Below are 27,119 nucleotides of genomic sequence, written 5' to 3'. Positions count from 1 at the left end.
GTGTCGGGCAATGTATGTGTTAGTCTATGTATGTGTGTATTTGAGTCCATGTGTGTGTGTCTTAGTCGATATGTGTGTGTAAGTACATATGTGTGTTTACGTCAATGTGTGTGTGTGAGTCCACGTATGTCTTTGTGTGATACGTCGATATATGTGTGTATCTGCATGTGTGTGTATCTAAAGTAGATGTCTATGCGTGTGTGAGTCCAAATGTGTGTGTGTAAGTCCATGTGTTTGTGCGTGTGAGTCTATATGTCTGTGTGTGTCAGTCCATGGGCGTGTGTGTTAGTCGCTTTGTGTGCGTGGCTTGGACACTCCACCCCCTCAACTCCCAATTGGTGATGGGCCAGTTGTGGAGATAATGGAGAGTTTCCCATACCTTGGCAGTGTGCTAATGACCAGCTCCGGTTTAACAGCAGAGGTCTCACTCCGAATCAGTTAAGCCACATTATCTTTTCATCGGTTGCGTGATGATATGTGTGTAATCGTGTTCCAGGAGACCTTGACACCGGGGTTGGAGGCACACGTATTTATTCCGTGTCGGTACAGTACAGCACTGACATACAACACTGGAGGGGGTATCGGCCCCCTCACCCGTCTAACTGGGGATACACTTCTAGCTACGCCTAGCCTACCCCTGGGTCCTCCACTAACGGGCTAGGGAAGGCTAGCTAGCCCGACACTGGTAAGTCGGGCTCACGGTACCCAGAGTCCCAGACCAGCTCTTACAAGAGCACCGGCTCTGGCTCTCGGGACCACGCCGCTGGCTTGATCCTGTCCGGCCCTGACAAGGGCGGCGATCCAGGGGAGTCCAGGGCTCTATCTATGACGATCTTCGATCTTCACTGGTTAGCTTCAACATCTCTCCCTGAGCCCTCCGGCTCATCCCCTTTTATACCAAAACCCCCCACTCCGAGTCAGCCCCCCAGGCTGCCCGATGCGTACGTCGCTGGGAGCACCTGCCCGTGCACCGACATAGCCACGCCCACTGTGTTTCTTTCCCATCTGATCCCATTGTATACAGCCCCTCCGTAACACCCCTACATGTGGAAGCTATCACTGGTCTATCACTCCACACGAAGCGTCAGGTTTTCTCGGTCACAGTCATTACCTCCCTTCTGTACGCTTGCCAAACTTGGATACCCCTAATGTAACATCTTCGCCAGTTATAAACATTTACGGTGGCCTGCCTACGATCCATCCTGGGTTTAACCAGGCTGCATTGTGTGAGGAGCTCACAAATCCTTGAAAGATGTGGACAAAGTCCCATTGGTGAGCTCCTCCGGCAGGCAAGGCTGCATTGCATGAGTCACGTAGCCCACATGCCCAGCCACCGCATGCCTAAACATCTTTTGTCCGGCCGGATCGAGGGGGCTAAACGGGCGAGGCACGGGCTAGAGAAGAGATGGAGTGATGTGGTACAGAAAGACGTGGAGCTGGGTGGACTTTTACATTATGAGACCTTCTTTGCCAGTAGCAAGATATAGTAACTGACACCTATATACAAGGGATAATGTTTGCAATAACCACAACACTTGCAGTCAAAATTCAAACAAAAAGAGACAACTCTGATAATGATATTCACTGTCCTTGAAATTGATTGGTCCATACCCGAGACGGCTTTTCTTAGAGCCTAGTCTCACATGGTGTTGGACCAGATGACGCTTTTTGGCGTCTTTTGGTGTCATCTTTGAGCCTCTGTTGAGGAGGCTCCTGAAGGACGCTATTGGGCAGTTGGAGGAATTCGCCCTCCAACAACAACGGAGGGCGGAGGGGCGATGATCACAACAATGAGCGGAGCGCCGGGTGGCTAAAGCACAGCAAGTTGCCACAGTAGGGGGCACAGATGGTGCATCTGCCAGTCGTCTCAGTCAGTCGACCTGTGCCATCTGGGTCAGCCCCGTGACCTCCTGCCAGCGGGCGTTCGACACTTCACGTGACCTCAAGGTGCACATAGCCTGGCACAAGCATTGTGGTGACGTCACCGCCACTTAGTGGTGAATGGCGGTTCTTGTTGTTGTTCAGTCTATGTATGTATGTGTGAGTCAATATGTGTGTGTAACTCTATGTGTGTGTCAGTCGATTTGTGTGTTTAACAACATCTATGTGTCTAAAGTCGATATCTGTGTGAGTCCATATGTTTGTGTGTGCATGTAAGTCCATGTATTTGTATGTGTGTGGGTCGATGTCTCTTTGTAAGTCCATGTGTGTGTCTGCCTTTTTCGTCCGGGCAACGCCAGGTACTTACTGCTAGTTCATTATAAACGTTGCTATGGGTTAGATCGCGTAAGTACAAGTGTGTCGTTGACCCACCACCACCCAACGCAACCAATTAGTATGGTTTGCCAGAATTGTGGTAAAATCATCCGATGATACTGCTGTATGTAATTTCCAGGGAAACGTCCCGTACTCCAATTGCAAATGCTTTAGATTTACTCTCCAACACACCGGTGGGCTGAAGTGGTCACGAATTTGCACGTTTTGTTTACGTTGCAAACCATTACTAATTGGCTGCATCCATTGGTGGTGAGTTAACGATACATTTATACTTACGCGATCTAACCCAAAACAAACCATTTCATTTCGTACAATAATGATGTCTACAACTTGTGTAACATTCTCCAATTCCGGTCCATCGTTTTGCTGTCGTCTGTCGGTGACATCTCGGGGAAAACAGCAAGATCATCATCACGTGCTATGTAAAGTACACAACAAGGAAATCTGCTGCTCGCTTGGATACTTGAGGCTCATTGATGCTTGACGGTGCATTCATCACTTGCGGGTTGTGTCCAGACCAATATCATCATTACTCGCTACAGAGTACGCCTCCAGTTTGTCCACTTAACCCCTCGTCTGGCCAACGAAACGCACCTTTGAGCGAAATCGCTGTCTCACGACATACGTGGTGACATCGGGCTGGCGAGAAAACGGCAACAGGCAAGTTTATACCCATCAATTCTTTATCTGTAGTATATCATTTAAAAAAAATATTACTTTTAACTCCATGTGTCGGCTCCACGTAAAATACCCGATGTTTGACAGAGGCAAAACTGGGCGTCTGGAGTGAGTCCACATTGCCGAACGTTTTATTTTGTTTTTGTTTAAACAAATATGAGAGAGTAGAAGGCAAAAAAAGTTGAGTAGTATAAAAGTCCTAGACCAAGGAGAAACATACCACAGCTAATTATCCAGTGGTCCTTCTTCCCTTTCAGCACCGGGAAAGCGTGGACATGGGCCGCTTGGCTCCGCCGTCCCGGCTTCTGTCTGGATCATCGCAGCTGCTGCTGCTGATGCTGACGCTCGGCACGGTAAGTTCGACACTGCTTGCGGGGCATCGGGGCGAAGGGACTGGAATATGATTCGTTTCATATGTTTGAGGCCGAGTTGGGGGGCGGTGGGGGGGGGACTGAAACGAGATTTGATTTAGGGACAATAAGGATCAGCAACGGATGCAATAGTTTGCGTGACAGTTTGAGGATTTGTGGACTCTCGTCGTTTCGACTAACAAATGGGCATCCCTTTTAGTCGTTTGTTGAACTTCTGTCGCATCCGTGGGAGTCAACGAGGAGCTTATACCCTGGCTCTATCGGGAGAAGGTAGTACAGCAGCAAAGTATGTGGACTAATCTCCATCTGTTCCACACTCCCTAACCTTGTACCTGTGAGTGGACATCGATGAGGTAATTATACTGCTGGCTGTCCTAGCAGAAGGCAGCACAGCAGGTGGATTACTCCTAATCTGGTTCCATCTGTACAGTGGGGGGGGGGGGGGATAGAGCGTTGCCCCCTCGCGTAAGGTGTGGTGTTTTTTTCCGGGTGCTCCGGTTTCCTCTTATCCCACGTGGAGAATGACTCATTATCGTTCATTAGCATCACACTTCGTCCTTCAAAATAATATTCTGGAGCAGAAGATTAGTGCCCTGGACACAGCAGTCACGTTTGCAAATGCGATTTGTAAATTTGATTCTTATAAATGTATTGATCGTTTAATTTTAGCGTACAATTTAATTGAGCGAATGTGTGTTGTCTTGGTGTGGTCTGGGACTGTTTTTGCTGTGGTTTTACTGCCTTACCAAGCTGGAGAATGGATGCACTAAAGCAATTTTAACTTAAATCTTTTTATTTTATTTAAGGGGCGCTGTGGTACAATAAAAGCAGACTGCGACTGAATCACGGAACTTGCTGATATTAGCCAATCAAATGTAGGGGGAGTGTGTCACATAATCACTCAATCCATGGATATATTGGCAATGCATCGACAATAGCGATTAACGTGCAAATTCCTATACATCAGGTATTCATCTTCTTGGTTCTTTCGGTAAAGTCACGTAGAATATAAATAATAAAATAATAAAAATAATACATAATAAAATAATTATCATGACGTTTCGGCCACAACGCAAGCAGCCGTCCTCAGGTGGAGAACGTCGTGAGAATTATTTTATTATGTTTTATTTTTATTATTTTATTATTTACATTCTACGTGACTTTACCGAAAGAACCAAGAAGATGAATCCCTGCAGTCACGAAAGCTTTAAATCGAAACATCAGGTATTGTTGATGTTTGTTTATTACATTCTTACTAGTTCATAAAGCCCGTCTTTGCAAGGCAAAAGTTTTCAATAAATATAATAATTAACCTGTGATTTATTTTGTATCTACGATTAGACACTAACTACTCCCAAAATGTGTATTTTCCACTAAATAAATTGTTGACAGGTTGATTCAACTTTTAATACTTAAAGACGTACCCATCGGAGACAGCTCAATATAAATATTCCATTATTTTCGTATTAGAATGAACAAAAAAGTATAGATCTTAATTATCTGAGAAGAAGCTCTCATATCTTGTACCGTTTTAAAATTATTCAGATGTGAACATCATAAAATGCGGAATTTCCATTAAACCCGCTTGAATCTTAAAAATCTCAAGAACAATCAAATACAGAACTCCAATGGTTCTCGCTTTAATTGTATTTCTTTTTTTAACGATCTGCCAAAGAAAAAAATCCGCCATGTTATATTTTGAACGGTTTCTGAATGACACCACGCACACAAACATGTTCATGGGGCACTTAAAATCCAGAATTAGATGCCTTAAAATGACACAACTCAGATTTCCCCCGTTGTTTGTGTCATAAAAGCTACCCGTGCACAAAATTTCAGCTTTCTACCTTGTCAGGAAGTACGCTAGAGCTTGTTTTTATACGTCCACTGCTGGATGAATACCTCACTTCGCTAATCTTCTCCGCCAATCTTTATTTATATCGATTACCCTTATTTTACATGAATGAAGAGGAATGGATTCTGATGTCGGTTTTTTTTATCTTACCAATTGGCGGTAAGGGTTTATTTTTAACTCCTCAGCTCTCCAGAACCTATCAATTTAGTTCTGTATAGGCATCCACTGCTGGATGAATTCCTCAACTCCCCCAACCTCCCCCCTCTAAGACACCATCGGCATCGTCAGCCAGGGTCTCTCCACTGCTGGATAAATCCCTCACTCCACTAGCCTCCTCCACTATAATGCACCACCACCCAATCTCTCCACTGCTGGTTGAATCCCTCACTCGACTAGTCTTCTCCCCCACTTTAATGCACCATCAACGTGGCACTCGTCGATGAAGAGCAACGCTCCATGCCGCTCAGCCAGCGAGCCGAGTTCCACCATCGGGGTCGCCTCCCCATCCATGGAGACACACCTCTATACTTTCTCAAACAATTGAACCTCCCAAATTGTTTTATATTTTCCTCCAGCCTACAATATTCTGCAATGCCATGACATTGTTCGTTTGATATGATCTCCACCTGTCACCTGTAGCTTAAAATAACTCTTAGATATGCATCTAAGAGTTAGGGGCCGTCCATAAATGACGTCACGCACCTAGGGGTGGGGTCAGACATTTGTGACGATGTGTGACGAAGGGAAGGGTAGGTTTGAGAAATGTGACGTCACATCAAAATGCGCAACTTTAAATACATACTGTATAGACAACACGTTATACCTAATTAAATAGACGTTTTAATCAATGTTTTCTCCTACAACATCAGAGTGCAGTGGCAGATTAAATACGCACTACAATGACAATAGTTTAAAGCGATTTGAAGCATGTTTTATTTTGGGGGGGAGGGGGGGCAGAGCTTTGTGACGTCAAATTTGAGGGGGGGTCTGACGATGGGGCGAGGGGGGGTCAAAAATCGTCCAAATTCGCGTGACGTCATTTATGGACGGCCCCTTATTCGGTCGTGTGTTAAAACCAATCCTACTTCCATTACCGCCACATCTTCTCCATCACTCACCTTTGACTCGTTAGATAAAAAATTAACCCGTAAAAGCAAAGTTTTTCACTATAAATCCTTTATATGCGTGGCGGCTAGAGTCCTCTCGTCCTCTGGCTTGAGATGGCTGCCACCTATGGGTCAGATGATTGCCTACCACCATTAAGCAATTGGTAATTACATATAATTTTTTTTTCCTAAAAAGTGTAAAATTATTGAAAAAATTTTTCACGAAAATGTATTGTCACGCACAACGAGTCTGTGTGCAAAATGTCAGCTCGATTGAATCACGGGAAGTGGGTAAAAAAACGACCGAAAGATTTGCACGGTCGTAAGCGCGCAAGCAAGTGAACTTAATATAAAGGATTAAAAAAAAATCGCGACGAAGGTGGGATTTGAACCCACGCGTGCAGAGGACAATGGATTAGCAGTCCATCGCCTTAACCACTCGGCCACCTCGTCTCACGCACTCACACACGCAAGCACATACAACCAGAACCAGGATGAAGACTTGCACGCACATACATACAAACAGACCCCCTCCCCACACACACAGAGTCATACCATTATTTTTTCCTAAAAAGTGTAACATTTTGGAAAAACATTTTCACGAAAATAAATTGTCACGCACAACGAGTCTGTGTGGAAAATGTCAGCTCGATTGGATCACGGGAAGTGGGTTAAAAAACGACCGAAAGATTTGCACGGTCGTAAGCACGCAAGCAAGCAAGTGAACTTAATATAAAGGATTAAAAAAACAGACTGTGTAGCCACAGCAGCCACAGGCAATGGAGAGCGGCGTCTTGTGGGGACCAGGGGGAGCGGGCTGGACCGAGTATCCAGCCCAGGCCGCTCTACCCTCAGCAAACACTACCAAGCTGAGGCGTGTACACAATTAACATGGAGCAGTAGGCATTCGCGACCAATATTATCCACAATGAAGGGTTTTGCGTTAGATCGCATAAATATAAATGTCACCTTAAACCCGCCATTGTATGTTGATGAACTTTGAGCAGCCGATAATAGGTACTGCATATTATCTGCATGATCTTAGATTAATATAATGTACATACATTATGTATGTCGATTAACTGTGAATAACCCAAAACAATAATAGGTACAGTAAATTAACTGATTAACATGCTCTATTGTAACGTATGTAACTACTTTAACCCCTCTCTGGTCTTCGCACCTGCTAAGCCCACAGTGGTGACATCACCTTCACTGATATATTTAAGACAGGTGAAACGTAGTCCAGGTAGTCCTCTACTTACGATGGAGATGCGTTACGACGACCCCATCGTAAGTCAAAAATATCGTAAGTCGGACCATCGTAAATTGGGGAATCTCTGTACTTGAATTGTAAATGTCGGTTTACACTACAACAGACCGGTATTCTGAACTTGTAACTAATTGGCACGTTTTGTTGACGTGACAAACCTTACTAACTGGCGCTGTCAGGTAGTGGCGGGTTTAACGACACATTTATATTTATGCGATTTCACCCTAAAACATTTCTTAAGGTTGTACACAATTACTTGGCATGTGTCATGATGGGTATTGCAATATCCGATCATGTTCATGCAGTGTTTTCTGAGTTCTATTGTCTTACGGTTGCTGAAATAATATATTATAAAGTGACACTGCACACAAAGTGCTTGCCACAAATGAACCACAATACCTTGCTAATTTCAAGGATCATAAACCATCGCACGACCTCCGGTCATCTTCGTTGCGGCTATTGGCTAGCCATCGGACAAAGACGTTTACCGCATCACACGCGTTCAGATGCGCTTCTGAAGCCGTCTGGAACATTCTTCCTTACGATATTAGAAAGCCACTAGAACGATGCACTTTTGAATCTAGATTGAAAACGTATTTCTTTAGAACAGTTTTTTTTCTTTAATTTGTTGTCCTCTCGCACCTCCGATTAGCACGGTTGGCTATGTACGGTGTGAAAGAAGTTCATCATACATACAAGACTGCCAGCTGAAAATTGAGTGCTGGCCTCCCAGCTGAAGTTCATTGGAGTGGATGTGCTTTGCAGAAATGGAATCGGTGGACTGTGTGTCAGAATTGTGTAGGGCCATAGGCGGGAGTGAAGTTCTGACTTTACGCCTTATGCATGTGGCTTTATGTTTGTTTTTCTCTGCGGTGTGTGTTTGTCTTCATTTGCACTCACTGAAGTTTAATACAAACTTTTTCACAAAATCAAGTTAAAGGAATAGACTAAATCGCGGCTATGATAAAATCGAACGTTAGCGTAACATAAACATCGATGTTTACATAAACATCCCACATTGAAACAGTAGTTTTATATATTTGAACCGCAAAATGTAATCTTACCTATAAACGTATTTTTTTGTCTGTCTGTCTGTGCACACGCCTTGCAACGATTTTAACTGAAAAACTGTCGGGTTGACGTTTTAACAAAGTACACAGATATAACGCACAAAGCCCTCGGACGAAAAAGCGCTCTTTGTTTTTCCCCCTCCATGAAATGTAAACTAATTAAATCACACTTTATAATATTCTTAGGTTTTTTCGGTAAAGTCACGTAGGTAAAAATTTTTAATTAATAAAAGTAAAATAAAAATAAAATAAAAATCACGACGTTTCGGAGGCAACACAAGCCTCCGTCTTCAGGTGGAACCGTTACAGCATGATAGCTGTATCAAGTAAGAGAAATTCCAAGAAAACAGTCCTTGTATATATACTGGTTGAGGGTGGGAGGAGCCAAGGTAGGCCCTGAATATTATTATTGTGAGGTTCGGTGCGGCTAAAGCACGCTGTTAGGTATGAGCCTTTGTTGTGTAGACTGGTTGGACTGGGAGGTTCTAAGAGTTGTTAAGGTGTGGCTGATGTAAAAGTGTGGCTGCTGTGAATGGGACTGAGCCTTTGTTACGCAGATGAAACAGCCCTTTTGCTACATTGCTGGGATTAATTTTAGATATGTGTGGTAAAACTTAAAGTAGGAAAACTAGTGTGTGAAAAAGAAGAAGAAACTATACGGTAACTGAAGAATAGTGCCTGTCAAATAAGATGGTCCAAATATGTGTAGTTAAATCTTTTTTCATGGTTAATAACATCTTTCCAATGATTACTACGTTTGTACCCATCATCACGGTTGAAATTATGTCTGTGTTTGTATATTTGGATGGCTTCGTGTACAAACCTTTGATGGTAGCCAGGAGGTTTGCAGAGCACCTTGGTCTCGGAAAAGACAATTTCACGAGAGCCCACAGCGTTGTAGCAATGATCGGCAACGGCGGAAGAATCCGTTTTGCCGTGTTTCAGATCTGACTTGTGCTCGCGGACACAATCAGAGATATGACGTTTCGTTTCTCCAATGTAGCAATCACCACAACTGCAACTCGGTTTGTAGACTCCAGGGTATTGTAAGTCAGGAATGACATATTTCACAGATGGAATTAGATCACGGATTTTATGTACTGTATTGAATCGGACTTGGATCTTATGTTTGTTTAGAATTTTGGAGATCTTTTTGGTCATGTCTGCTATGTATGGCAACGTGATAGTTTTGATCGGAGTTTCATGTGGCTGTTTCTGTATGGTGGGAGAAACAGCTTGGCGGATGGTGCGGTCAGGGTATCCGTTCATCCTGATGGTCAGATGTACATGTCTTAATTCACTGGTCAGGTGGTGTTGGTCAGAAATGCTATGAGCTCTGTGGTATAGCGTTTTGATTAGATAATTATTTTGAGATGGTTGGTGGTGGGAATCAGGTTTCAAGTAGGAATCTGTGTGGGTGGCTTTCCTGTAGACAGAATGTCCCAAGGATCTGTCAGGTCTCCTCTCAAACAGAATATCTAAGAATGGTAGATTACCATCTTTCTCCATTTCCATGGTGAATCTGATGGATGGGTGTCTGGAATTGATGTGGTCCAAGAGGTGGTTCAATGCTGGGAGGCCATGTGGCCAAATGACGAATATGTCATCCACATACCTCTTCCACAGGGAAGGACGCAGGGTGGATGTCTGGATGACGTCTGATTCAAACTTTTCCATGAACATGTTGGCTATCACTGGTGACAAGGGGGAGCCCATAGGGGTACCCTCATTCTGTTTGTAGAAGGTGCCATTCCAGGTAAAATAAGTGTTGGTGAGGCAATGCCTAACCAGCGCAGGTACATCCGAATTCAATCCATGTTGGACCAAGTCCTCAATTATTGTTAGGGTGTCAGGTACTGGGACTTTGGTAAACAGAGATACTACATCAAAACTGACGAGGATATCATCAGGAGATAGTACCATGTCCTTGACCATAGAGACTAATTGGGTTGAGTTGAGTACTGCCGAAGAGGTCTTGCCTGTGAAGGGAAGCAGAGTATCTGATAGAACCCGGGCTAGTTTGTAGGTAGGAGAGTTGATCGTCGACACGATGGCTCGTAGCGGGGTGCCTTATTTATGAATCTTGGGAAGACCAGAGTCTGGGAGGTCTTGCCGCCGATGGTTTTAGAGAGGGACGTTTGGTTGGTTCGATTAGGGAAGTCGAACTCGTGATGATTTTGTTAGTTTTTGTCGTTAGGCTGTTAGTAGGATGGTTTTAAATTTTGGAGTAACTCCCATCATTAAGTAGGTCCAGGATTTTGTTGTTGTATGAATCTTTATCCATGATGACCGTGGCAATGCCCTTGTCTGCCGAGAGGATGACTATATCATCTCTCATTTTTAGGTCCGCGAGTTCACAGCATTCGTTTTTGCTATTGTTACGAGTGGGTTTCTTAGCATTCTTAAGAATAGTGGCTATTTCAGCTCTTGCTACATCCGCATGGATGTGTCCTATGCCTCTGAGGGCTACATCAATCTGAGAAATCACATCCTCTACTGGTATATATTTAGGGGTGACAGCGAAATTTAGTCCTCTGGCCAGTACCGTTTTCAGATTGTCAGAAATTAGGATGTTACTCTGATTAATAACGGTCTTGTTGACATCCAGCTTTGTGATGTGTGGCTCTGGTTTATTCTTAGATAGGAGGTTGAATTTAGAAATCAGGTTAGCTTTGCATTTGGCTGACATTGAGTCAGCAGAAGCAGAAGTCATGTTGTCAACGTGGTTCCAATCGGAAGGGGACATTTTTTGTCTTAACATTAAATGTGTTTGTAAGAAAGTCTTGTCTAAATTATCGAGTTCAGATCAGAGTAACCTTATTCTCTCCGAGATTATTGATAGGCAAGCTTTAAATAAAATCTGTTTAGAGTTCGGTGAGGACACAGCAGCAGATGTGAGTGTGAAAGCAATGGGTAATTACCTTGTTATCTCGGCATCTCTTGAGGAAGGCCAGCGTCTCGAGAAGCTTTGACTTCTTGTCTCGTTGTCTGTTAAAACTCTAACAGATAGGTGGAATTCCTCCCCGTAGAGGGTAATAGTTCTAGATTTTTTAAATATATTATTACGCTGATCGCGGTGCCAAAGCATGCATCTGCGCATGCGCAGAAACTGTGACTCGCGGTTGCCCCCAGCAACGCACACGAGCTCGCTCAGCGGCGACGGGAGAGATGTTCTCCTTCGCGTAAAAAAGGAGAATAAATAAATAATATTTAAAATACTTTTTTTAAAACACTCTTTAATGAAATGAATCGTACGAGTAATGGCAGAACTCCACGACCTCAGGAAGTGGCCTCGAAGCTTGCCATAACGTAAGGGACTGTGGTGATTTACAGCCAACGTGAGTTGAGAGTGGACAATTACAGTATTTTCCCGCATATAGCCCGCACACGCATATAACCTGCAGACGCATAGATCCCGCAAAAAAAGCGTTGGGTGTCAAACCAATTTCAGATAGCCCGCACCTCCATATACCCCGCATGCATTAATATCTTTAACGTCATTACCGCAGATTAATTCCATCATATTAATACGAAGTTTACATTTGTAATACATTCCACTATCAATTGTTAACATTAAAATCATAACGTGCACAAAGAAAACAACTAACCGGAAACGAGTGAACTTAAAACAGTAAATAAGTAACAAAAGTAAGTATCCAATAAATAAGTAACACATAACTGGTAGATAAGCAAGTACAGTTTTAGCACTGGTAGATTGCGCATTGCGCAGACAATAGCGGCACTACCGTAACGCCGTTGCCCCCCCCCTCTCTCCCCCCCCCCAGCTCTCCCGTCGCCAGTAAACAAAGTACGCCCACTTCAAACATTGTCGTTTTATTGTACAAACAATTCGAATAATTTAAAACGTGATAACATGTGCAATATTAGTGCGAGTGGTTTATTCAGCAGTGCTTAAGTCAAAGGTAAGTGTTGCTTAGTGGATAGTCCTACCATGAAAAAAATTAACGAGTTATGACATGTCACACGTGTAAAATATTTTTGGGATAGCCCGCACCTCCATATACTCCGCAGGGCCTTGTTTTGTTGTAAAAAGTGGTATACCCCGCGGGTTATATGCGGGAAAATACGGTGGACCCAAGCCGAAACACAACATATGAAGCCGAAACATACGTATACCAAGTTTGCAGTCGATACGACATTGGGAAGTGGGTTAAAATTGAGTTACAAGATTTGAGGATATGACAACAAAAGAGTGAGTTTATAAAAAGCGTCTAAAAGAATGTTTTAAAATACATGTTTTATTTCATTTTTTATGGTAGAATATAGTATTGTTATCAGTATGACATAAGTATACCAAGTTTGCAGTCGATACCACATTGGGAAGTGGGTAAAATGTACTTACAAGATTTGAGGATGCAACAGACAGAGTTAAATAAAAGCGTGTAAATAAACAAAAGCGTGTAAATAAACATAATAAAAGAGTGTAAAGACACAGGAGCCCAAAACTGAGGTAAATTCTGAACAGTGTGATGTCCTCTTCCCCCCCCCAACCCCAATGTTTGCAGTTACTCCTGTAGAGTCGGTAGATACTACTATAGAATCAGTATATACTACTGTAGAGTTAGTAGATACTAATATAGTCAGTAGATACTACTGTAGAGCTCGTAGATACTACTATAGAATCAGTAGATACTACTGTTGAGTTTGTAGATACTGCTATAGAGGCTGTAGATATTACTGTAGAAATCTTAATTTTTAGAACTTTCGTGACTGCAGGAATTATTATTTGGTTCTTTCGGTTAAGTCACGTCTAAAGATAAAATAATAAATTAAATTAAATAATAGAATACGACGTTTCGATTGCAACACAAGCAATCATCATCAGGTATAATGAAATAGCGACATAAAATCTAACCAGAAAACTATAGACAGACATATTAGCAGACAGATATCACCAAGATACATAGAGAGAGCAACACAGGTAACAGAGAGAGGTGGTCGTCTCTGCCTCCGCCCCCCCTCTGTCTATTTAAGGCCACCCCACAGTCACGAAAGTTCTAAAAATTAAGATTGAACCACTTCTACGGGGAAGTTTTAAACTTATCTTCTTTTTTCTCTCTCTCTGACTACTTGTTCTCTCTGCCTGTGTCCTCTCTTTGGAATGTTCACACTTAAATTCTAACTTAGCAATCTTTGAAATACGTAATCAACCAGGCTATGCGTTAATTGTGTGTTGACCGACCCTCTGTGTTGTATTACATTACATTTCGATATTTTACTAGGTTATTTAATTTTAGTGTGTCCTTCTCCTGATTTTCAGGCTTGCTTGCCGTGTCATCGCACTTGCAGCACCACGTTTTGTTGTCCACTCATTGATATGCTATTTTTTTCTCTAACCCCCTCCCTCTCTCTGCCTCCGCCCCCCTCTGTCTATTTAAGGCCACCCCACAGAGACGACCACCTCTCTCTGTTACCTGTGTTGCTCTCTCTATGTATCTTGGTGATATCTGTCTGCTAATATGTCTGTCTATAGTTTTCTGGTTAGATTTTATGTCGCTATTTCATTATACCTGATGATGATTGCTTGTGTTGCAATCGAAACGTCGTATTCTATTATTTAATTTAATTTATTATTTTATCTTTAGACGTGACTTAACCGAAAGAACCAAATAATATTACTGTAGAGTTAGTAGATATTTCAATAGAGTCGGTAGATACTATTATAGGCTCGGTATAAACTACTACAGTTAGTACATACTATTGTAGAGTCACTAGATACTATTATAGACGATAGAGTCGGTACATACTATTGTGGAGTCGATAGATTTGACTATAGAGTCAGTAGTTACTACTGCAGAGTCGGTAGATACTACTATAGAGTCAATATATACTTCTGTAAAGTCGGTAGATACTACTACAGTCAGTAGAGACTACTGTAGACTCAGTTGATCCTACTATAGAGTCAATAGATACTACTGTAGAGTCGGTATATACTACTTCAGTAAATAGATACTACTGTAGACTCAGTAGATACAACTGTATAGTCAGTAGATACTACGACAGTCAGTATATGCGACTATAGAGTCAGTAGCTACTGCTATAGAGTCAGCAGATACTACTATATAATTAGTAGTTACTACTATAATCAGTAGAGACTACTCTAGAGTACTAATATAGTCATTAGATACTACTGTAGAGTCAGTAGGTACTACTATAGAGTCGGTAGATACTACTATAGAGTCGGTAGATGCTCCTATAGAGTCGGTATATGCTACTCGAGAGTTGGTGAATACTAATATAGTGTCAGCAGATACTACTATAGAGTTAGCAGTTACTACTATAGTCAGTGGATACTACTATACATTCAGTATATACGACTATAGAGTCGGTAGATACTACTGTAGAATCAGTGGATAATACTACCGTTACTAGATACTATACAGTCAGTAGATCCTGCTATAGTCAGTATATACAACTTTACTCAATAGATACTACTGTAAAGTCAGTAAATACAACTACAGAGTCAGCAGATACTGCAATAGAGTCAGTAGATACTGATATAGTCAATAGATAATAATATAGAGTCACTAGATACTACTGACTCCATTGTATATACAGGGGGGTAAAATATTTTTTTAGCGGGTGGGGGGGTGTGTCTACAATTTTTTGAAACCTTTTAGATCAACTATTTACCCCCCACTTTATATTACTTTTTAATTCAGCACTTCTGCAAGCCTATTATAAATTTGCTGACGGACAAATGGACAGACTAATGGAATGCCGTTTTTTCACAATAGCTTAGTATTTGAGTACGTATGTATTATGTTTTTAAGAAAAGGCACGTTTTGAAAAAGATTACCCCCCCCCGCACAAAGCCGGGTACTTCCTGGTAGTTTAAGATAAAATCGTATAATTTCAGGATGGCTGCCCAAGCAACTTTGGGCTGGGTGCTCGATCGACTCAGCAGAATCGATTACAATTAGCCTGGATTCACGAGCCACAACAATATTTGGCCATTGAAACGCCCCTTCGACTAACACCACGCCCACTTGATTTCATCTGTGGGCAAATCTCGGATCGGTAATTTCGTCGGGTGTTCGACTTTATCGCTCTATTACAGTGCCACGGTCGTTTGGGTGGTGTGATGTTATTTTCCTCTCCTGTCGGTTCAATTCCCACCCTGATGCATGCATATTTGGAGTTTGAAGTTTTTTCCCATGGTCATGTGGATTTTTTTCTCTGGGTCCTACGGTTTTTTTTTCCACTTCTTTAAACATGCGTTTAGATTATTTAGATTATTGTGCTACTGTAAATGTCCATATGATAAGCCACTTCGTTGAGCTATCATTTCTGGACAGGTCGCTTTTGAAAAAGAAGCTAATAGCCCAGTGGTCTTTACCTGGTAAAATAAGAAAAAGTTCATTTTTATTTGTAAAAAAAAATCAAAGTTATTTGATTACCTCTACTATGCTTTACACTCATATCGTGGTTATGAAGCACCTCTCGGTTAATTGCCCGACATCTGTGAAAAAGAGCTTAGATTTCATCGGATTCGTCCAGTACACATAAATATTCTTATTCTGATTTGTAACACAGATTCATATCGCTCTCAGCACCATTTATTTCACTTTTAACGACGACCACCCCATTAAATTCTCTGTTAAGTATATATGTTGAACTTCTTTTGCTCCATATGTAACCAATTGCGCTAATATCCAAAGGAATTCGTCTCTTTCAATGCCCTGTGCCCACATTCTATCACTCGATCTTGCTTCGTATGTGTATGTATGGTGAACTTATTTCACACCGTACATAGCCAACCGTGCTAACCGAGAGGTGCTTCATAGACTGCGCTACAATACCACCACACTGTTCATGTTATAAATCTGAACTCTCACCACTTTTAGAACTACCTTAGCCCTCCGAGTACAAAAGCATACTCCTTGAGAAACAAAAATGTATTGTAACATTGGAAAAAAGAATCTGACCTTAAAGTCCGCAGCCAGATCTGGAAAGATCACATTAAACCAAATTATTGAGCCTCAGACAGGTCCATACCTTGACTTAAAGCTTGCGTGACTGCAGGAATTCAAATTATTTGGGTCTTTCAGTAAAGTCACGGAGATAGGTTCAAAAAAAAAACTAAAAATAACAAAAAAAACTACAACGTTTCGATTGCAACACAAGCGTTCGTCATCAGGAAGAAACCTATCTACGTAACTTTACCGAAATACCCAAATAATAGGTCCATACCTGACTTATTCTACTCTGCTCCCATCACAAATGGTGCTCTGTGGCAGGGGGGTGTGAAAGTGCTGCCCCCTGCTGTGTAAAATAGAGATCGCTTGAAGAGATCGGAAGTAGCTCGGTGGCATCCGTTGCCATTGGCTGCTCTGACACGATGAGTTGCACTGGTCTGCGAAGTTATAATTAGATGCTTAATTGTTGTAACATGGTGCCGATGATAAACAATGGCAATACATCTGATGGAAATTACAGTATTGTTAATAATCAATGTTTTTGGGTGAGATCCCGTAAGTATAAATGCGTCATTAACCTCCCACCGCCCGACATAGCCAATTAGTAAAGTTTGACACTTGCACAAAACGTGCCTATTAGTTACTACTTAAGCACACTGGTGTGTTGGAGGCTAAATCCATAACATTTGCAATTAGAGTACTGTGAAATTTCGCTGGTGATTACAGCATCGATTAAATTTTTTGACAAACTTTTTGTGGCAAACCTTACTAATTGGCTGTGTTGGGTGGTGGCGGGTTAACGACACATTTATACTTACGTGATCTAAACCCAAAAAAACGTTATTATGAATATGACAGTATCGGTGAGTAAATTCGTTATTAACAAGCTGACGTTACAATGATGTATGCTACATTTTAATGGTGCGGTTGTTGTTGCCCTAGGTTGCAAGAGTTGCAAATGGTTGTCAGATATCAGGTAAGCCCTGCAACCATTGATTGCCCTGTAAAACATCGCCTCGCCATTTCATGTGCTCACGGTCAGCGACACAAAATATATTTTTGGGCAAACGCGGAGAAGGAGGATCCGAGAGATGGAGATATACAGAGACACGCTCAGACAAGATGCTAGCGAAACAGATAGGACACACACACAGATAAAAGATGCGAGCCAAACAGATAACATACACACAGACGAGCCAAAGAGATAGAACACAAACACAGACAATATGCTAGCCAAACAGATAGGACACGCACGAAGCAGTAGCGTAACTATAAGCGAAAAATTGTTTGTTATTTACCAGGTAAGGCCCATTGAGCTATATCGCTCTTTTTCAGAAGTGACCTGGCTATCACAAATTATAGCTGAACGTGTAAAATTAAAGCAGCAGCAAAATACTCTAAATGCATTAATGTTGATCCTAAATGTGGAGGGAAAAACCAGAGGACCAGGTTCAAAAATACACACGCCCACGAGAAAAGAGAATTCAAACTCCAAATATACAGGCGTCATGGTCGGGATGAAACCCACGACCTCATAATAGCAGGTGAGGTAGTTAATATATCCTAGCCACCATGGCGCCTAGCGTGGGGGCAGGGGTCGCCTTGGCCCCCTGGTAGCCAAAGCTATGAGTTGGGGCCCTCTTGACAACCACAATAAGATTTGTTTTCGATAACAGTGTCAATTGCGGTTTCAATATATTTTCATGAAAATGCTTTCACAATAGAGCTCCGTTTCTGGGATATTTATTTCATTAGATACGCGACAACTATATTTCAAAGAAGCACTACGGAGCTGCAGTGAATGCATTTTGCAAAGACTGAGCGCCCCTACAGCGTTAAATATTTGAGACAACGTGAGTGTAATTACGATGTGGTTAGGACAAAAAGAGCTACGATATCGAATAGCCTCTATGTGCCACCGTGCGAAGAGACAATCGCACTATTTGGGGCCCCACCTGATCGATTTCCGCACCCCCTGAGCTGATGTAGCTAATACGCCACTGACATGGAGACAATGAGAGAGGGAAGGAGATGGGCACACAGACGCAGAAACAAAGATTCCCCGTATTAACTTAACAAACTGTTGGGGAAAGTGCTGTTAGCGAGTAGCAGCGCCTATGAAGGCCGGAATGGCACATGATGGGGTCGGTGATGAGGCTATCATCGTACACAGCCGCCTTTGAGACAGGCCTAGAGAGACAGGCATAGGGAAAACGAGACAGACAGACGCAGAGGGACAACAAGAGAATGTGTGAGAGATGAACACAGAGAGGGCAGGCAAAGAATGAAAACAGCAGACATGGGAATAATCGGAGGCAAAAAATGGAGACAGAGGCACGCAGGGATAAACACAGAGATAAAGAGACTCTTGAGACCCTGAGAGATCCAGACGCAACTAGACAAGAACATGAGCACAAGAGGAAACAAGGAGACCTGAAGACAAGAACACAGCGCGAGCGATTCCTTAATGGTGCGAGATGCAGTTTAACATTTTCAACTCCTTGTATTTATGATGGAGGAAGCATTGCCTTCGTGAAAATGGAGTTGTCCTAAGGTTGTCGTGGTGTGGAAAACCATGAGATATCGTTTAAGGTAAGGTCCAAGATACGTGTTTAATCTGTTTTGTTAAATTGTTCTATCGCGATTGGTATGCAAAGCATTTTTGTTATATAAAACAACAAACCAAATAAATTTAAGGTCAAAATGAATATGTATTATTTGTGCTTTGCAAAATGTTCGCGGTTTTTTTGTGATAATTGATTAACTTGATTATAAATTGTGTAACTGACAACATCTGCGTCATCGATTGTAAAGATCAAAGGTTAGTCTCCTCATGGCTGACGTCAAACTGAGGTTGAACTTTAAATATCAGAAATTTAGACTTAAAACTTTCGTGACTGCAGGAATTCATGTTCTTGGTTATTTTGATAAAGTCACGTAGATAGAAAAAATATAATAGTAAAATAAAATAAAAAATGAAAATAAATTGAAAATAATAAAAAGAAAAAAACCCATGACGTTTCGATCGCAACACGAGCGTTTTTTTCTCTCCGCCTGATGCAGACCGCTTGTGTTGCGATCGAAACATCGTGGGTTTTTTGCTTTTATTATTTTCTATTTATTTTTTTATTTTATAATTTTTATTTTCTATCTACGTGACTTTTCCGAAAGAACCAAGAAAATGTCAATGGCATCAAACAAACGATGCACATTTAATTAAATATTTGTGGACAACTCATGCAATGCTGATCGTCGTATTGTTGAAATGTATTAACCTAACACGCTGGTTTCCGCAGTCAATACGATTTATCATGTATTTTTGGAGTGGGCCATGCAATTATCTGACCAAACTTGTGTCGTAAAAGCCGTCCACCACCCAACGCGGCCCATTAATTTTTTTTGTCGCATGTTGCATAAGCATTTTAACGAGTGGGTTCTTTGCCGGTTCGCTGATGTAACCAGAAAAATCAGCCGGTTTCAGGAATTGTGGAAACGGCCTAATGATGGTGGCTGTAACTATCAGCGAATCAGCGAACAATATCCAATAGTGAAATATTGCGACATTGGCTCTCCAAAGCACCGGTAATCACGAGGCAACTTCATTAAATTGGCTGTGTCGGTTGGAGTAGGGTTTACGGACGCAACATGTTATTCAGGTGACGATAAATCAATTACGATCCCTGACGTCCACTGCTGGCTGAGGACAGCTGGCCAGAACTTGTTAAACATTGGTTACAGTTCGTTCGTTTCTCAGTCCGCTTGTCGTGGTGAGGGTCGTGGCGGTAGCGTCTTGAGTAGTAGCGGCCCAGACTTCCCTTTCCCTGGCGACATACTTCAGCACTACTATACACTGCATTACTATACACTACTATACACATACTCTAGCTCTTCCTGGGGAATTCACAGGCGTTCCCAGGCCAGCAGATCGACGTAGTCCCACCAGCGTGTCTTGGGCCGGCCCCGGGGTTACAGTGCGGTTTTTTTCATATCCGGCCATGAATATCCGTTTGACAGTGATAGCTCTATCTCCGACCCTTTCACCAATCCAAAATCATCAGACTTTATTTATACTGGAGGAATTCATTGAGCAATGGATTTATTTTTCACATGCCTGTGACACAGGGGTGGTGGGCTTTAAGTAGCAGAGGACTGACACAATACTGTTATTTGTCATTGTTATTGCTTTGTTTATTAAGATACTTGTGCATTCATTATAACTGAAGAAGTGCAGGTGAGTGCCAGGAGTGAAACAACGATCACAGTCACGTGGACGGAGGTCGGCGTGGACGCCACCAGCTACGTCTTACAATTGTACGATCAGTCGACATTCACATACTCCCCCTTCACCATCAATGGGAGTGCCTCCAACTTCACATTCACGGGGCTGGTGCCTAACAGATACTACAGCATTGCCATAACTGTCAACTGCACTGGCGGAAGCAACGTCTCATCCACCGTGTACGACAGCACATGTGAGTGACCGGCTGCGAGATGGCACCGCAATAGAGAGTTTTAATTTCCTTATCACAATTTGTAAAACAAAAGTTTTTCTAGCTGGATGGCTGGCTTCCTTCTTGGCTGGCTAGCTGGCAGGGTGGGGGTGGGGGGACATACAGATGGTTATGTACAAAGGATGTGCCGGTTGCTATTTATAAAGAAAACATTTTCCCGTCAATTACATTTAGTAATCGTTTGGCCCTTTGAAGTCCTCTCATCGTCAAGTTCAAGTTCAAGTTCATTTATTAGGTATAGCCCTGTGAGCCATTCAGCTCTTGAATCGGGTGCAACCGCAACAAACAAAAAACAAAAACATGAACAAAAACATCTTAAAGTGAATTTGTGACTAAGTGCAAACAGAAAATCCAAGAAAAGATAGCAAAAATATTGTCATCGAGTAACACCACCAGGCAAGTGAAAGTGGGTAAAAACCGCTCCCCACCTAGCCCCTCCCCACCCAGCCCCTCCCCACCCAGCCCCTTTCTCCCCACCCAGCCCCTCCCTGCACGACGGACGGACACAATAATCCCCTGTGGGCTGGTGGAACCAGGTCGTTCCTACCAGTATAAATGTCGGATTCTAACTTCTCATAAGGAGCGTGCAACCTAGATCCCTCGCATGCGCAGTTTACAATAGGGTTCGCGCTCCTATGCGAATCTAATGCTGCCGCTGATCTGTCAGGAGGCGGAGCCCAGACGGTAATGCGAGTGATGGGGAGCGGCTGTAAATACAGATGAAGCTTCGCTCGCTCGCCCACCGCTCACTTCCTGCTATGCGGCCCGGTTCTTAACAGGGGGACCCCTGCGCTACACTACCGCCACACACGCATACACAGCTGTCTGAACATCATACGGCCGGAACCCTGCTGTTAGAAGTGTCTGTGCAAGTGTGTACGCATATATGCCAGAGGTGGGACAAAGTCATTGTTATGCAAGTCCAAGTCGAGTCTGAAGTCATCAAATTCATGACTCGAGTCTGACTCGAGTCCAAGTCACATGACTCGAGTCCACACCTCAGAGGTGGGACAAAGTCATTGTTATGCAAGTCCAAGTCGAGTCTGAAGTCATCAAATTCATGACTCGAGTCTGACTCGAGTCCAAGTCACATGACTCGAGTCCACACCTCTGATATATGCATCACTCCCATATCATTCGTACCATCATATAATACTACTGTATATTATTAAACGTTTGTTGGCTAGCTTCCTGGCTGGTTGGAGGAAAGGGAGGGGTTATGTCCTAAAGGGGCACGTGGGGTGCTAGTTTTCTCTCAAAAACAGAACAAACCAATAGTTTGTAATATGGGAAACAAATGGTGATGACATCTCCGACCCTAGGAACATATTTGCAGGTTTTCTGACTATTTTGTGAGGTCTTGGGAGAGGGGAAATCCCCCAGCTAAGAAAACATAATTGGGAAAAGTGGGGATGACCCTTCTGGGACTGCCATGCCTCAAATATTGGAAGAAGTAGTCACAACCTGTGAACGGCTGGCTGAGGTGCCATCTGTTGAGGACGTACAGAAGGCGATCCAGAGTTTGAGACCAGGAAATTCACCAGGCAGAGATGATCTCCCAAGCGAACTGCTGAGGGAGGTTGGCGTTTGTGTGCAAACTGCCCTATATGACATCATTACAACACTCTGGACATCTGGACGGGTTCCACAGGATTGGAAGACTGTTATGATGGCCCCCCACTTTAATAGCGAGGACTACCCAGACTGTAACAACTACAGAGACATTAAATTGAACTTCCTTGTCACTTAAGATAAACTGGCATTAATAAGGATGCACAAAAATATGTATCTGACGTAATTTATCTTGACACATGACATGATGCAGGCTAGCAACGTTCCAGAAACATTCACGTGATAAAGTATAGGGCAATGTAACACTGTTTTTTTTGCTTTTGTTCCACGTTTTGACCAATCGAAGTTGAGGACTCTCAGTGACTTGATTTACTCTGTTGCACCATGAATGCATTTGCTATTCCCCACTGGTCGTGTTTCAGTACCACCCATAAATGTGACGTACGGAACCACGATACATGGCCAATAAATATCTTTACGAAATTGATTGTAAGAACGTGTTAACGAAAAAAAAAAAGACATGAATGCACTTCAAAGCGAAACGAAATGTAAACTGCGAAATCGAAATGTACCGAATAATGCTATATTTTGAAAAACAGTGAAAATGTTGCCGATATTACTAATCCACTTTCTAATGATGTTTCTCAGTGCCACCCAAAGTCAATGTGACCATCACTGGCAAGACCATGACAAGCATGAGCTTCTCGTGGGAGGTTCCTTCCTCCAGTTTGTCATACAATGCTCGCTTGAAAGACAATAACAACATAAACCAGTCCTCGTATGTGCTGTCTACGGGTAGCATCACATTCACCAATCTGATTCCTGACACAAACTACTATGCATATGTGGAGACGAGAAATCTTTATTGCTCCCAAGGATCTGATGTGGTCATGGATAGAACCTGTAAGTATTTTCAAATCTGCAATTCCATGTCATTCCAATGTCATGAGCAAGGGCTTGAGTACGTGTAACAATCATTTCTGTTTACATGAATGTATTGGCTGTACGCTGGCGGTGCACGGTATATAATATAATCACGTTTTTGCGCAATTATTATTTCTTTTCCCGCGATTCGCAAACTGCCGGTCGTGGTGGTGTGTCAAAATCGGTTTTTGCGATGCCAAAGTGGTGGGAAGACAGAACGTTAAGTGAGCGGGGCTGAACACGAAGCTCTGCAGTCTGTTGCCATATAGCAGCGCCGAGCCTGATGACAATCGACTGCTCCGTGCTCCAAAAAGGCAAGACCGGACTACTTGTGCCCTTAGAGACTTGGTCAGCCGGTCCCTAGATTAATTTTCGGAATAATTTATTTGGCGAACGGTGGCATTAAAAGATTACGACTCGTGTCACCACCGCACGCTCGAATGGGGGACGCGGCTGCTGAATCTGAGTGCAACTTCTGATGGAGAGTCCTGCAGCTCACTCAAGGGGTAACAGCGACATCGTCAGGACTATGACAAATCAGAATAGGTTTTATCCTTCATGGCAATAAAATAGATGTTAATCTGTTGAAACACCAGATTGATTATACATTTTGCAAGGAATCAAGTCTGCATTACGCACACGTACTTGTTAAGGACATTCAAACAAACACGCTCTGACAATAAAAACAACGTCAGGACTGTTTTATGAGGACCGGTGCATTATGCTGCAATGGGTCTACTGCCAATACGTCCAAATATATATAAACATAAATGTTGACTTATATATGAACACGACGTGTGGTACATGACGTGCCTTACTCTTCCTCATTCTTTTTTCTTGCCATTTTCGTGTGAAGCATTTCACTCCATTGTCTTTTTTCACTCGCCATCTCTTTATATTCTTTGGGTCCTTCATTAAAGTCACATAGATAAGTTCAAAGATAATAAAAATAAACTACGACGGTCGTCATCAGATGACATCAGATGACGACCGCTTGTGTTGCAATCGAAACGTCATAGTTTTTTGTTAGTTTTTGTTATTTTCTTTGAACTTATTTACGTTAATTTACCGAAAGACCCAAAGAATATAAATTCCTGCAGTCACGAAAGCTTTAACTCAAGATCTCTCCTTCTCACATACTCCATCGGGAGCGTCTTGTATATATGCCCCATTTACCAAAAATTATATTAAGATAAATTCCGCCAATTTTGTTGTAATATACGATCGGAGTGTAGCTTGGGGCACAAAGGGGGTGATGCAAACCCCACCCCTCAAACAGCAGCTGCCTCTCACAAGCCACACCAGGCGAAGAAGTATCCATAAAAGGTCATTTAAAAAACCCCGGTGCACAAGTTTGATAATGATATTCTTGGGAAATCTCTACCAGGCTTCAAAGGCCGCCACAAAACAAATACAAGTGTAATGCGAGCGTATGCTGGGGCTTCGCCGCCCTAGTCCCTAAGCCAACCAGGCGACACGAACCATCTGGGGCAGGGTTCAAGGGCGGAGCCCGCGGACGCTAGGGGGTGGTATTATCTGGAAAGTTCTTAAGGGGTGTGGTGAAGGGCGAAGTCTGGGTGATGCGGGAAGGGGATATAAGGGAGAGCCGGAATGGGCTCAGGGTCAGTTGGTGAGAGCTGGAAGCTGGGCCACGTCGCAGGTCTCCACGAGCCATTGGCCACATGGCGATGAGGAAACGGCTCCCAGCACGCCGTTTGCCAGCGGTGTGCGGGAGCGGAGAAGTGAGAGCGAGAGGGTGGCGCGAGAGCCGGACGCCAGCTCACGCGACACGCCGTGGAACGACTGAGAGAGCAGAACACGAGCGTCCAGATAACGAAGAAATAAGCATACGGAGACACCTCGCTTGTCGTCGACCTGCTTTATCACAATTGGGGTCAGAAGTGATTCTTGACGTGGACGACAAGTCCAAGCATCTCAAGAAAAAATTTCACCTACGCCGTCTTCCGACGACGACTCACTCACCCAGGACTTGGCGATCCTGGGAGAGGGGGGCCCGGACGCGGCGACTATGGTCGGCTCTGCTAAGGTGCCGGAGATGGTGGTCAGTGCCAGGCCGTCTTCATCCCCGGAGACCTGGCATGTGGCGGAACAGATTGACTCACTGCGTGCCGTCCTGCTCAACCTGATGACGCTGGTCGTGCCGTCCGCAGCGCCAGGACGTCCGCATGGAACGCTTCCGAGTGGTGACGAGCAGGGCCCCCCTCGGGTGATCTCGGAGGGTCCCCTCATTCAAGCATCGGCCGCCAAAGTGGCCTTGGGAAGGCTGTCTGCCATTGTGGCCATGCGGCAAGACGATGCAGGAGCCCACCATTTTAGAGGCGCAGTGTGGAACGCGGGCGCGGGATGCTGGGCCCGGTGGGGACAGCGGCGCGGGGCGCAACCATCGTCTTCCGAACATAAAATAATTCAGAGTGGGAGGGGACTGGAGCGCTTTCACTTGGCGCTTCAAGTCTGCTTTTCGCTCCGTCCAATGGACGGAGGAAGAGGTGTTGGAGGCCTTGCCTATGCTCCTCGATGACATCGCTCGCGGTATTCCACTCGATTCCCGCTGAGAAGCTTGTGCAGCGTCAGCGTCGTGCGGATGAATCTCCCATTGCCTACCGTGGCGCCCTGGTGGCACTAGTGAAGGCTGCCTACCCTGAAGCTAAGCCTGACATGCTCGACCCCCTCAACCTGGGCAAGATGTTGGAGCTATCCAAGGAACTCGGCATTCCGATGCCGGTGTGTGGCCATGAGCCACTTACTTCCCGGTTGGCCGCCAAATGTCTCGACGCCCAGTTCAACTTGCGCCACTGTGAGCAAATAGCCACCTGGACAGGGGACCCAGCTGTGGACGTTCACCCTATGGGATGGGTACCATCACGGGTTGTCCGCACTCCGGACGACATGGGGACCGGCGACCTGGTGGCCGATGCGGGCCACTGGGTTCCGAGGAGGGGGACCGAGGCGCGTTCGGGTGCTTCGTCGGCGCCGCTCCGGGACGTCGGTGGGGCCGACTGGCGAGCCGGCATGGCGTGCTTTTGGTGTGGCTGGCCCAGGCCACTTTGCACGGGACTGTCGGAGATGTCCCTGCCATCCGCTTCTTCCCAGATCCCCACCTCTGTAGCTGCCACGTCGTTGAGCTGTGACCAAAGCCAGGCAAGTTGGTATGCATCAGATACCCGGCAAGCTTTGTCACCTCATGCATCTTTGATCGGGCATGATTCATATGTCCGGGGCTCACATAGGGCCACAGGCGGTTCGCCTCGTACGGTTACTCAATGGAGAAAGTTGGCACGCCATGTGGTAGTGGCCGTGACGGGGTCCTCTATGGTGCCGGGCTCTATTCAAGGGGTGGACGTGCAGATATTGGTGGACACGGGTGCGTTGGCCACTATCATCTCCGATGTCATATTCCACCTCCTTTTGTGCGTGCGGCCGGCTTTCGATATGTGTATTGCTGCCAACGGGGATAGTATTGGCATTGTGGGTCAGGTCGAAGCGCATGTTTCTATCGGGAATGTTGTGGCATCGGGAACGGT

General features: G+C 43.9%; 2 protein-coding genes and 1 non-coding gene across 3 annotated transcripts in view; 1 reads left to right on the top strand and 2 right to left on the bottom strand.

Annotated features, from left to right (window-relative positions):
* LOC133359832 (receptor-type tyrosine-protein phosphatase beta-like) overlaps positions 1 to 27,119 on the bottom strand; it is a 425,084-nt gene that overhangs the window by 204,361 nt on the left and 193,604 nt on the right. The window lies entirely within an intron of this gene.
* The window catches only part of LOC133359963 (receptor-type tyrosine-protein phosphatase beta-like), a 41,356-nt gene continuing 17,012 nt past the window's right edge, over positions 2,776 to 27,119 (top strand). Inside the window, exons 1-5 of the mRNA XM_061578529.1 lie at positions 2,776 to 2,937; positions 3,213 to 3,308; positions 17,513 to 17,546; positions 20,794 to 21,042; positions 23,302 to 23,556. Of these exons, the coding sequence (XP_061434513.1) occupies positions 3,231 to 3,308; positions 17,513 to 17,546; positions 20,794 to 21,042; positions 23,302 to 23,556 (616 nt within the window). The 5' untranslated portion in view covers positions 2,776 to 2,937; positions 3,213 to 3,230. The remainder of the gene's footprint in view (positions 2,938 to 3,212; positions 3,309 to 17,512; positions 17,547 to 20,793; positions 21,043 to 23,301; positions 23,557 to 27,119) is intronic.
* TRNAS-GCU (transfer RNA serine (anticodon GCU)) lies at positions 6,659 to 6,740 on the bottom strand. Its single transcript has one exon. It is a non-coding gene; the product is annotated as a tRNA-Ser (tRNA).

This window comes from Lethenteron reissneri, chromosome 66 (genome assembly GCF_015708825.2).
Source record: "Lethenteron reissneri isolate LAM-NWPU_2019-01 chromosome 66, ASM1570882v1, whole genome shotgun sequence".
Classification (NCBI taxonomy): Eukaryota; Metazoa; Chordata; class Hyperoartia; order Petromyzontiformes; family Petromyzontidae; genus Lethenteron; species Lethenteron reissneri.
The sequence above is the reverse complement of the archived record's forward strand: the minus strand, read 5'-3'. Positions and strand labels throughout refer to the sequence as shown.